General features: G+C 38.7%; 1 protein-coding gene across 1 annotated transcript in view; it reads right to left on the minus strand.

Moving 5' to 3' along the window:
• Nucleotides 1-3,649: 3,649 nt before the first annotated feature.
• Nucleotides 3,650-13,319, minus strand: part of Adamts3 (ADAM metallopeptidase with thrombospondin type 1 motif 3) — a 249,798-nt gene continuing 240,128 nt past the window's right edge. Inside the window, exons 20-22 of the mRNA XM_048785770.1 lie at nt 11,534-11,741; nt 9,953-10,070; nt 3,650-6,235 (exon numbers count right to left, since the gene is read on the minus strand). Of these exons, the coding sequence (XP_048641727.1) occupies nt 5,667-6,235; nt 9,953-10,070; nt 11,534-11,741 (895 nt within the window). The 3' untranslated portion in view covers nt 3,650-5,666. The remainder of the gene's footprint in view (nt 6,236-9,952; nt 10,071-11,533; nt 11,742-13,319) is intronic.

A 13,319-nucleotide genomic window follows, 5' to 3' on the forward strand; every position in this document is an offset into this window, starting at 1 on the left:
TTTTTAAAAAAAAAAAAAAAAAAAAAAGAAAGAAAGAAATACTCCTATATAGCTATCCTTTCTCCTTAAACTTGCAGACATTATTCTACCTTAGGGCTTACACTGGATACTCTTTCCTGTCACTTTCAAAATGAGATCCACCACTCCATCCTCCTTGACATTACAATATGCTCTTATCACCTTTTGACATGCCATCTAGCAAACCCACATGTGACTACTGTTTGTTTCCTTTACTAAAAGCAGGCCCTAGGAGTATGGCAGGGTTTTCCCATTTTCTGCATTGTGATATCCCAAACACCTACAACGATGCCTGGCATATTGCAGAACACAAAGCTCATAGACTCCATGAAGGATTTGGAGCAAGAGGCATCCACTGGGAATGGCTGCTGAGAGAGCTCTTCCTGTGTGTGCTTGGGAAGGCAGCTGCAGTGGGCTCTGGAAGGAACGCTAGTGGGTGCTGGGGAGGAAAGGCTGTGACCTGGGCAAATCTCTTGGGAAGTTTGGTGGAGAAGTAATAAAAGAGATCAGAAAGTGGATAATGAGTCAGAGTACAAATGTAGAGGGAAGAAACTCATAGAACTCACTTTGTGGTTAAAGAAACCATGTATCTCAACTATACTTCATTCAAGGTCATTTCCAACATGAAAATCCAAAGCCAAGGTATTTGGAATCAGAGTGGCCTTTGCTGACCATTGGAGGCCCATGTTGGAACATCAGAGAGATTAAAACATTCTGCCAGAGGCTATGTTGCCATCTCCAAGTACCATGCAACATCCGAGATATAAAAATAGACCCAACAAAACATGAGAATATTACATCTTATGATTTAGATAGAGCTTCTGGTAAAAAAAAAATAGAGAAATGTGACTCATTCCGATAAATGTCCCCCAATGTTCCTGATCCTGTCCAATAAGGCAGAGGGAGGAAAAGGCTGGAAAAGGAAGGGACCCCACAGTCATGACTATAAATCTGTGTTAGATAGTTACGAAGTTTATTCAGTGGGTAAAACAGTGTCTGGTACTAATGAAGAAAACAAAATAAATAGGGATATTTGTGTGTCCAGAGACAACACGTAGTTCAATTAGAATTAAGGTCCCATGTGAGTCCTCCTTCCCTTGGCATGTAATAGCCTGAGACCCTTCTCTGGACCTCAGAGAAAGTATGCTACTTGCCAAAAGAGGGTTTAGTGGCAGCAAGTCTGTGGACATTATCTTGTGGTATACAATGTACCACAGAAAGGCAGTTGCTTTGATTTTTGGAGTCATCTGCCAGCTCATGTAATAACTGTTATATGTTATTGTTCATACAAATCTCTGCATCCTTGTGTTCCACATTCTTTTGGATACAAGGGTCACTTTTGGGCAGATGGGACTATGTGAAGATTGTAGCTTCTGTTTTAAATGATTGAGTTCAATCTTTTGAGGTCTGTTGATTATCTGTAAAATGATATATATCTTTAAACACAGGTTTTCTGGGAAAAACAATTACAAACCTATATTGAACATGCAATGTCTGTAGGAATTGTATTTGCTGCTTTTCCTGGACTATAGAAATTTTTGCCTAACAGCCCATGAAATGCATACCATTACAATCCTTTTACAGATAAAGGAATAGGTTTGTTTGGGCATGTGAAAGAAAACAAAAAACAAACAAACAACACCAAAAAAAAAAAAACAGTCAAATCATGAGTTGACTGCAAATCAGGATGTAAGCCCAGCCGTCAGACTTTAGCACTCACACTCTTGACCAGGGACCCTAAAGTCTTGTGAATTTCAGAACTTATCACTTTGTCATCAAAATAGAAAACAGACCTACTGTGATTATATTTTCCATCACGAAGAAGTTTGTTTTCCCCCTTGAACTACTATGTGAGCATCATGTAAATCTTCAAGATGAGGATCTTGAAAGAATTGTCCTTCCTATGGATATGTCACTCTAGTAATGACAGATTGCACAAGAACTTTGTTACTTGGTTTAAACTTCTAGAGTTGATCCCGCAGAACAGGATAGCAACATTAAGAATAATAGTTGGCTGTGAAAAATCATCCTCTTCTCTTAACAGAATATTTAGGAAGTTTTGGTAGATTAAACAAACCAAAATCAGCCCCAGGTGAATTGTTAACAATCAAATGGGTAAAAAATAATTAGAAAGATCAGTGATTTGTTTGAAACTATGAATTTTGGCTGGAAAATAGCAACATTTCAAATAGATACATTTAATGCAGCATCATTAGGGTAGCCATGGAGAATTTTTTTCCCCACACCTATATCCACCAGGATGTGTGAAGCCTAGGAAGTATTCTGCAAGATGATTTGCAGAAATTTACAGCATGTTTGTTTCTTTATATAATTCATGTTTCACATTCATTTTAGTAAATTATGCTTTCTATTTTTGGTCGACAATATTTTAGTGACTTTTAAAATTTTGTTTCTGGCTCTGGAGGGTGAATTTATCAAAAGTATCTGAGCACCAAGCAAATGTTTCTATTAGGTATTGTCATGGTAGATGCCTAACCCCAAGGTGGTTTTCATATTTTATTCATTTTAAGCAGTTTTAATAGTCCTGTTTTAACATTTCTTTTAACAAGGGATGTTCCTTTTTTGACTTATGTTTTCAACACTTCTCATTTGATTTTTTTTCTTTCATCATATTTAAGTGGCTTTTTCTTAAAAATACATAAATGTCAAAATGAGAAACACACTTTGCTTGCTAATAATTTGGAACATTATTGCACCATTGACTATCTTTGCAGGAATATGCAATTAATAGTGAGCCCCTTAATTTGATTCTTTTTTGTTCACAAAGGGAAAGTGGCAACAATTAGCTACAATTCTTCAGCATCAACATTTAGAGATGGTTTTTAATGAGTTAATTCTCTCAATTTTTAAAGCTGAGTAGTTTTAAATTCTCAAAACTATACATTTTCCATTCTTAATGAGACTTAGCTACAGTGATTCACACTGGTTGTTGAACCTAGATCTAGAGAAGATAATGATGAAGACTATGAGGACAAGGACATTCTTCTATTATGAGCCATTATGTGTTAGGCCCTGTGTTAACAGCTTATCTCATTTCTCTTGACAATCAAGCAGTGATATTGACAGTTCTGTCTCCTTATACAGATAAGGAGCCTAAAGCAGGCTACCCAAGGCCATTCAGGTATGAAGTGTTAGATAAGGACCAGATCTGAGTCTGTCTACTTTGTAATGTGGTGGTTACCCATTTGAACACAGTGTCTCCTGTTACATAATCAGAGGTCATCCTCTGGTATGTTCCCTTCCTCCCCATAGTCCTGAATCTAGAGAGGACTCTTCCCACCAAACCTCAGGTAATCAGGATTCAAAGCTGGCGGGCGGCTTTTATTTAAAAATCACAAGTTGCACATTTTGAAAGATAGGAGCCCCCCTTTCCCTCTCATAAAACTAGCATTTTTACCATCTTCTTTTTCCCATCTCTGTAGTATGGTGGGACAGATTTTAGCTGAATGCCACAGCCCACAATCTATTATTCTCTCTTTTTTAAAAATGATACACCCTAATGTGAAAATAGGAGTCACTGTCATTTAATTTAAGCCCATTCCCTTGTAGAAAGATACTAGTCCAGGACCATGGGGTGAATCTGATGATAAAATCTAGAAAAAGCCAAATCTGTGTTGACATTTTTTTTTATTGCTATGTGTGTTCCCAATACAACAAACAGCATCAGTAGTGTACACTTTAATAAAAAGGAATTTTTAGCTTAGTAGAAAAGGAAGCTCAGAAGTATAATGAATATGTACATCTTTATGAGAGGTGTATGTGTGTGACCATCTGTATATTCCCTGTGGACAAGACGTATGCACACGCAAGTAAACTAGAGAGAATTTCATTCAGGGGAAACTTTCAGGGAAAATAAAAAATGATTTCTATTTAAGGCCAGGGGATTATTTTACTATCTGTCTGGAACCCTCCTTTAAAATTCTTGCACAAAGTAGCAGCGATTCTTTAGAGGTATAGAGTCAATGGCTTCGGCTGTTATTTTACAACAGTTAAAATGCAGAAGTCTTTGCACATTCTGTGCTTTGAGAGGTTAGCATATCTGTATTTTAATTTGCATAATGTGCTTTTAGGCAGTTGATGTACTGACCTCAAAAACATTATGCTGAGAATACATTCCTGAAGTAACTAATTCACTATTTCTTTGAACGGGAATAAGTCATCAGCTCTATATGAACTATTTTAAAAATGCAAAATTTTTACATCAAATTTGTTCAGTTTTAGCTTTTTGCATTGGCTGTGGTGGTTTGCTTAAATTTCTTTTCTATGCACAAAACAAATGCATGCTAATTATCTCTCTAGTTTACGAAATATCATTGATATTTGCGTAAATATTTAGTACATAAAAATACTATCAAGAAAACAAATCAACTTTTAATAAATATCTTCGGTTCTGAATACTATATACAAGTACTTTACATCTACTCCCTGGAGAGAGCATTTCTGGCTTTGCTGTGAGCAAGGTGATCACTGACATAAATTACTAGTACATTATTGCAGTCAGATGCATTGTGGTTGTGAACATTTGGATATGAACCATGCAGAAAATAAATATCTTAACCATTGACAAATGCTTTCTTGAACCTTCCAAAGCAGTACTATCCTTGAGGGTCAATTCAAGTTTGACGGTATTTTCTCAGCTACCAACCCACAAATCTTTCCAGAACCTTTTTTCTTTGTGATTAATATAGTACATCAAGTATAACTGTTCGTATACCAACACAAGGAAATTAAACAACATAAGAACACAGGACACCTCAATGGTGCTTACAGAGGTCCTGGCAAGAGGGTTTTGGCTTTATCTTGCTCATTCACTGTTCTCTGTGACCAAAAGTGTACTCTGACACCACTCCTAATTCCTTTTAATTACAGGATGGAAGGCAATAGGTAAAGCAAGACTTACAAGTCTGAAGCTTCTGTTTTTTTCCTTTTCTATAATTTAGGTATCACATTATTGATTCAACAAAAGTCATACAATAAAACCTCTTGTATTGTCGGTAGCTATGATTCTAACTTCTCAACATTCTGCCTTGAAAATCAATCTATGGAATGTAAAATAAGGCAATACTCTATGACAGGCACCTAGAACATCCAGAAATGTAAGATAGTAAACAATCATTTGAGAACATCTCTTAAAATAATACTGATTTCTGCAATATACAGTATTTACACAACAGCTGCAAATTTGCTCATACAATATTTCTAATATAGATAAATAGGAATACAAGTCTATGAATTCTCTGTTCCATTTCCAAAATTTCTTGAAGTGTAAACTGTTGGCATCTCTTTTAAAAATGTTTACTGTAACTTTTTAAAACAAAAATCCAGCTGATATGCACAATTGATTCCAGTCCCTTTTCTTCATTAGAGAGTGACCAACACACATAGCAACCTATTTTCCCCGTTAGTAATCTTTGGTGCTTTCTTCCAACGAATTCTGGTGAATGAGTCAATGCAGAACAGGAGGAGGATGAAAGCAACTAGAAAAGTGAACCAGCACTTTTTGTTCTTTCACTTATGGATAAAATGAGTTGGCGAGCTATGGAGATTTCCACTAAGTTGTATGCACCATGTGGAGAGGGAGGTTGTCCAGGTTTCCCTCTGATTTCTACCCTTAAAATTTCACTTTTTCATCTTTCTAAGGTGGATGATCTTATCAGACGTCTCTTGTTAATAATCTTTTCATCTTTCTTTGAGGTTCTTGCCTGAGAAGAGGCACCTATTGAATCACTGACTGCCAGGAAGGAATCGGCCACCCTCTGTGAAGCAGAATGGAGGTGGCCACTCTTGGTGGGTGATGAGGACGGTATTGAGACCAGGCTCAGTGTCTTACTTCTGGTTTGCTGAGCTCTCCTTTGGGGTAAGTTAGCACCATCAGGTTCACTGTTCAGCCTGAAAGCAGCATATGCATTTGGACTCCCCACTGCAGAGATGCTACTCAAAGACTTTTTCTCAGCAGGAGTCTCTGGATAGTAAGGGGTGAAAGGTGTAGGCATCACTAGAGATCCAGGGAGATCACTGGGACTGAAGACTGCATCATCATGAGCTTCAGCAGCTTCTAGAAGGTATGGTGGTGGCGGGGTACTGCCACGCTTGCTACATGACTCGCAACAGAGCTTGTTATAACCTGGTATGGAGCAGTATCGTGCCAGCACCTCCATCTGACAGAATATGGACTTGTCTCCCAGACATGGCTCATCTGCAAAAAGAAAAAATAATATGCATCTCTAAACATAAAAGGAAAGACAAAATTAAAATTGTTCACAATTATAAAATCTGACATCAATGGGAGCTGTCACATGAGCCTCTGAATTAAAAATATGAACATTAGGATGAATTTGCTGAAATTGGCAGTCTTATCTACATTATCTACAAAGGATTGGGATCTTCAACTTTTTAAAATCTCTAGCAGACCACTGAGGGTAGATTTTTCTTCCAAGTAGGAATATATATCTTAGGATAAAAAGGGGCATCTGTTGTTATGAAAATTTATTAGACTGTATTTCTGGCTTTCTAATAGGGTACCCTCTACATTAAAATCAAACACTAGAGATTTTTTGGAATAAAGTAATTCTTAAGAGAATGTAATACCAAAAGAAAAATGAAAATACCATTTTGATAAAAAGAATATTATCCATCTTGAATGCCGTGGTCTTATGTTTGCCATTGAATTTTTTCAGATTCTTATTGGAAAGCACAAATTTGGGTAAAATTTGTCAATTTTCTCATAAGTTTATTCAGTAGGTCAAACAGTGTCTGGTACTAATGAAGAATATTCCATTGTAGAAAACTTGGAATGGAACTACCATTTGACCCAGCTATCCCACTCCTTGGTCTATACACAAAGGACTTAAAACCAGCAAGCTGTAGTAACACAGCCACATCAATGTTTATGGCAGCTCAATTTACAATAACTAAACTGTGGAACCAACCTAGATGCCCTTCAATAGATGAATGGATAAAGAAACTGTGGCATATATACACAATGAAATATTACTCAGCATTAAAAGAGAATAAAATATGGCATTTGCAGGTAAATGGATGGAGTTGGAGAATATCATGCTAAATGAAGTAAGCCAATCCCCAAAAAACTGAAGGTCAAATGTTCTCTCTGATAAGTGGACACTGATCCATAATGGAGGGGCAAGGGAAAATGGATGAACTTTGATTGGGCAAAGGGGAGGGAGGGATGGAAAGGGGCATGGGATTAGGAAAGATGGTGGAATGAGATGGACATCATTAACCTAGGAACATGTATGACTGCACATAGGGTGCGATGCTATATGCTGTACAACCAGAAAAATGAAAAGTTGTGCTACAACTGTGTGTAGTGAATCAAAATGCATTCTGCTATCATATATACTTAATTAAAATAGATAAATAAATTAATGATAATAAAAAATCACAATGTGTTGGGAAATAGCATATTTTTGCTACTTGCCAGAGACATTGATAAGAAAAAACAAAAGGCCCCAATTGTGGGATGATGCATGGCCTTGACATTTGCAGGCCTAATATATACTATGTGTTTGAATTCTTCATATTATCTGAGGCCATAATCTAATTACAATGGGAAAGCCTGAGGATTACATTAATTGGTTTCACTTAAATATCAATTCCTCATCATTTGTGAATTACTTTTTCTATGCCTGCATCTTAAAATAAGGAAACCTCTTCCAGTATGTTCAAGAGACCTTAATTGAAAGACCTGTATTCTCTTTCCTTTGACGATTAACCCATATCCTCTGTTTGAAGGCTTACCTTGGAGGTATGACCTGTCCTGTGTTAGAGAAGGACCCCATGTGAGAATCCATAAGTATGAGCACTATGGCACTGCAGAGATCCATCAGAGCCAGAATGTGCTCCTTGGGGGAGGAGGTAAAGGGAGGGCTATAAAGGAACACATTAACTTTATGGTAATTTGGGCATAGATGGGAAGGGCTTCAGACCTGGTCACAAAAGGCCATTTTTCTCCTAAGAGTAGCTTAAGACTCTGAGGGGGATTACTACATATTTGGCAGAAACCAGAACTGATCTTTAGGCCAGAGCAAAAGAGCAGCTGAAAGAACCGTGGAACCACTAATCTAGTTATGCTATCTCCTTTGCACCTAGGTTTTACAGTAAAGACATTTTCTCCTGTATGAAGGAGAATCAAGCAAAATCTCATTGGCACTTGGACACAGTTCTATCAACTATAGTGACCAATAAGGCTTACAAAGTATGCAGCCTCTTGACAGAAGTTGCTGTATAAGGACAAAATATAATGACAGTAAACAAGTCTGAAAGCTCAAAACCCAAGTCAAAGCAAAGAGCATTCCCCCTTTCCAAAGTGATCAAATATTAAGTCCTATGTCTCCCCCTCGTGGTCATACTTGTTCTTGCCATTTCAAGTGAAAAATTTATAGTGAAATTATGTTTAAGGCTTAAAGACATGAAAGTTGAAATTTTTAAAACATAAAACATTCAATAAAATAGGCCTGGCTGCTTTTCTTGGATTAAAAAAATAGCACAGCAGATGTTGAGATTCACCTACGGGCTTCCTTATGGAGTTGTAGGCTGCAGGAAAAGCTACTTGTTTAGTCCTGAGACTCACCAGTGTTTTAAAGCAGTGGCTGCCGTTGTTATTTATCAGGCATGGATGTGGGAGAACTGTTCTTAAGAGGAAGGTTGTGGTGCAGGAGGATGAGCAGAGAAGGAGAGAAAGTGCGAGATAGTGAGAAGAGAACAGAACCGTGGAGAGGATAGGAAGAAAGGAGACATGGTGTAAAAGAGATGGTGGAGTCGTGACAAGGGGGCTGAGAGGAAGAAGGCAGTGTGTCCCTTCAAGGTTCATGTGTTAGAACATGACCCTGAAGGTGGTGGTATGGAAAGGTGGGGCTTTTAGGAGGTGACTAGGTCACAAATATGGAGCCCTTTATGGGATTAATGCCTTTATAAAATGCTCCAGGGTTCCTCCCCAGCCCCCTTCCTCATGTGAAGACAAAGCACCATCTATGAAGCCCTTACCAGACACTAATGTTCAGGTGCCTTGATACTAGACTTTCCAGTCTCCAGAACTATGAGTTATAAATTTTCTTACTTAGAAATTACCTGGTCTGAGGTATTTTATTATAGCAGCTTTAATGGTCCAAGACAGCAGGGGAGAAAAGGGAGAGGGAAAGGTGAAGTTAGGGAGACTAGGAGGGATAGAGAGAACAAGAAGAGGGTTTATACCCATCCACCCCAAAAGCATGTATGATGGTAGACACAGAGAAAGTGAGTGACACACAGACATTATGTCTGAGACAGAGAGCAAGACAGGCACCAAGAAATCAAGGAGGGAAAGAAACAGTTGTAAACAGAGAATGGAAACAGAAAGAAAAAGAGGTAGAAGGAGAGAGTCTCATACAGATGGAAACTATCCAATACATTTTTGTTTTAAAATTGCAAATCAGTTAAATAAAACAAGGTCTGATTTTGCAATACAGTGTTGGTAGATCAGGCAAATGCTTAATTTTAGTATGTGTGCAAGGTGTCTATCTTGAAATCACTCCGTATATTAATGGACAGTTATTGGAAATGGCTATCAGGTTGAGTAACAGTTACTATCTTCATGCCTAAACATTAAATAATGTTAGTAATATATATANATATATATATATATATATATATATATATATATATATATATATCAAAACCTGGTGCAATGTTAAATTAATTTTTCAATGATGTGAAATTTTAAAAAACATAATGGAAAATAAGCAGTCCCCCCCACACACCCTAAATAATTCTTAGACTAATATTTTAAGGATGTTTTTCCCTCGGTTATTTCTTGATAAGCAAATATAAATTCCAGAGCTTATCCTGAAAAGAAATTCTTCTCTTTGCGATTCAGAAATGTTATCAGAGCAGTGAAATCAATTAGTATCACACCTACCATTACAGGGAGGCAACTGACAGGCTCTGACGGACTCCGGCTTTTCACCGTCGCAGTGGTCTCCAGCCCTGCACAGGACCTGCCTCACCTCTGTTCCTTCGCCACAGGTCACTGAACACTACAGAAACAAAGGCTGTAACTATAGAGGTTTATTCCACCAAGACTGGACATGCAAGTGCTCACAGGCACCCACGTGCAGACCCCTCAGCTCTGGAGTTCTTTCTCTACAGAGGTGGTGCTGTGCAGATACTCTGAAAACAGACAATCCTGGGTTTATACCTTGGCTGCAGCAGTTACGAACCTGAGCACATTGCTTTTTCTTAAGAGCCTCAGTTTCATCATCCAGAAAGCTGGGCTCAGAGGATCTTTATAGGTCTAAAGGCCAAGGAGGCAGTGTGCCCAAAGCAGAGGCAAAGTGCCTGCATGTAAGCATTCCGTAGGGAAGAAGCCCCTGATGATGATGATCACTGATTCTGCTCTTTCCAGGGAGCCAGGCATGGTGTGGAGTGCCCCATTTCATCTTTTACACAGATGGCAGAATTTACTGACAAGCTACCTTGGTCAATTCATCCTCTTAGGGAACTACTCTCATGTCATTCTCATGTATTCATTTCTCTAATGAAGGGGGCTCACTTCTCTGAAAATAAGTCCAGAAATTTCCATACTACTGATCTAGATAGAAACTATGGAGGAGAACCTTATAAGGTTTGGGGTCTTGGAGGAGGAACAGGGCATAAGTTATGGTTCTGTGTGGGTGACTTTCACTTGCCTGTTCCTGGTCTCCACTTCTTCCTTGTTCTCTACCTGCTTTTGGATGCCCTTTCCTCCTATAAACTCTCTTCCTATGGCCCCATAATTCCTTCAGTATTTAGAAATAACAAACACAGGTGGTAGCTCAAGCAATGCAGCCATCAGTTAGCCAGTCCCCAAAAAGTTCTACCCCGGGCACTAGCTGGGTCCTGGGGAAGCAAAGCACAATGTTTTTTTGAGAAATGTGTGGACTACGGGCAAACATAGACTCAGAGGCAGGAGTCACAATGGACCACATGTAACCACATGCTAAAGGAAAGCTGAAGGATTTTTGAATGCAGAGGAGGTACTGGCAGAAGAGCATCTCCAGGAAGGCAGGAGTCTGTATTGTGGCTTTGAGCCTTGGTGAAGAGGGAAAGCAAGCCAGATGGAAGGTAGGAGACTGGAACAAGCAGGGTCTGATTGGAATAGTGAAACGTTTACTCAAATGGAGACAGAGATCTGGAATGAAGAGAGAATAAGAGGAGATGGAGTGTTGCCAAATGGAGCAGGGCCCTACATCGTGTGTTAGGGGTTTAGAATTTATCATGTAGGAATAAGGACACCAGCAAAGATCTTAGAAGATCAGTTAGCTTTTAGAAACCTCCAAGTCACAAAACATTCAAATGTGGTTTGCCCCTAACAACTAAACTGCAAATATTATTTTAAATTTTTTCCTAGCACCTCCAGGTGATTACAAAATATGCCAGTTTCTCAGTTCACACAAGCCTATCTGATGTTTAAGCCAAAATATGTTGCATATGTTGACGCACACAGAACTCACACACCCACCTCATTCCAGGGCCCTGTTTTCCACTGGGCCGGACAGGGTACTCTATTACACGGCCGGCGGCTCTCAGGACGGTCACCCACGCAGTACTTGCTGTGTACAGAGCGGTTGGTGCCATCATGGAGTGGCTGAAGGCAGCGCACCGTGCGAAGCTGGTAGCCGGAACTGCCACAGGTTTTGGTGCAGTGTTCCCACTCCTCAGCTACCCAGCTATAGGGGGTTAAGATTAAACACTGTCACTGGGATGGATGGTATGTGCTTTATTCCCAAAATGTAAAGCCCAGATTTTTCTGCTCCCTGTGCAACTGGCAACCTAGCAGGGCACAGTACAGTCAGGAAGTGATGTCAACTCCCTAACAACAGGTCCAGCACTTGCCTTTTTAATCTCCTATTATATTTTTCTGACTCTCAGTGACTCTGAAACTGTTTCCTAAAGAATGATCTACAGAGGATTCTTGAAACTCATGCTAAGTTTACCCTGTTAAGTTCAAGCATGAAGGTGGTTTTAAAAATAGCACCAAGACATTTTTAGCCATATTGCCTAATGGTTGTGTAATATCTGAAAGTGAAAAGAAAAAAAAAAAAAGAATCCACCTGATGCTTGCCAAGAAAATCAACTTGGCTGTTGCTGCTTGCATGAAATCTATCCTTTACTCATGTTTCAATATTCCCACTGAAATGATTGTCGTATTTCAACAGTTGTTGCCCTGAAGGACTCGTCTATCCTGTTGGGATAATTCAGATCTTCTTATTGAACTTCATGGGGTTTGACAGAAAGGTAAAGGCAGTGTGCAGCCAGGGCTGGGAAGAGACTGCTCCCATGAATGCATCTGACAAAAATGTTTCCAAAGAGACATTCTCAAAAGGATTTCCTGTGGAACATTCCCAAATTATTGTGTCCATGTCAGTGCTCCAAGCAGTATCCAAATCAGTTGTGGTTACAGTATACTGGACCATTCTGTTATATATCATTACTGAGTCCTGAATGTCACTACTAGGTTGTCACTACTGATTCCACCTGGCAATCACAAGTGTGTCCTCTTGGTGACTCTGAAACCTCCTAAATAATGATCCCTTGAGGGCTTCTGAAACACATTTTAAGGTTACCCTATTAAGTTCAGACATAAAGATGGCTTTCAAAAATACACTTCGTATATAATCTTTGTCTTTAAAATAAGTGACTAGTACAGTCTTCAAAAATGAGTAGATATTCTCTAGTCTAGTTATTATAAAACATTCCACTATCAATTTGAGAGACTAGGGCAGTCTTAAACTGCCTGGTTATATTTTGCTACTCCATAGCTATGGCAAGAAAAAAAAAAAAAAGGAAGAGGGAAAATAACTTTGGAAAGAACAAATAAATAGTATGCCTCAATTAACATATTCACTGATAAACCCCATGAAGGGGGGACTCGAAATAAAGGATGAAAAAGGAAATAATATTTCATATTCCAAAAGTGATCAAATATTATATGAAATGATCAAACATCTTGAGAAAGAAATAATTGATGCACAGTTATAATAGCAAATGTCCCAGAAAGAAAGAACATAAACAAAATTTTTCAAAGAAAATCTCCTAGAGATGAAAGACATTGGTTTTATGTTTTCAAAGATCTACAGCTGTCATTTGCAACAGCCTGGAAGAAGCTGGAGGGCAAGTAAAATGCGCCAGGCACACAAAAACTAAGGCTGCATGATCTCACTTATATGTGCAGTCTAAACAAGTAGAACTCACAGAAGTAAAGACTAGTATGCTGACTACCAGGGGATGGATGGATTGGGGGGGGG

The sequence above is a fragment of the Marmota marmota genome, unplaced genomic scaffold (assembly GCF_001458135.2).
Source record: "Marmota marmota marmota unplaced genomic scaffold, marMar, whole genome shotgun sequence".
Taxonomy (NCBI): Eukaryota; Metazoa; Chordata; class Mammalia; order Rodentia; family Sciuridae; genus Marmota; species Marmota marmota.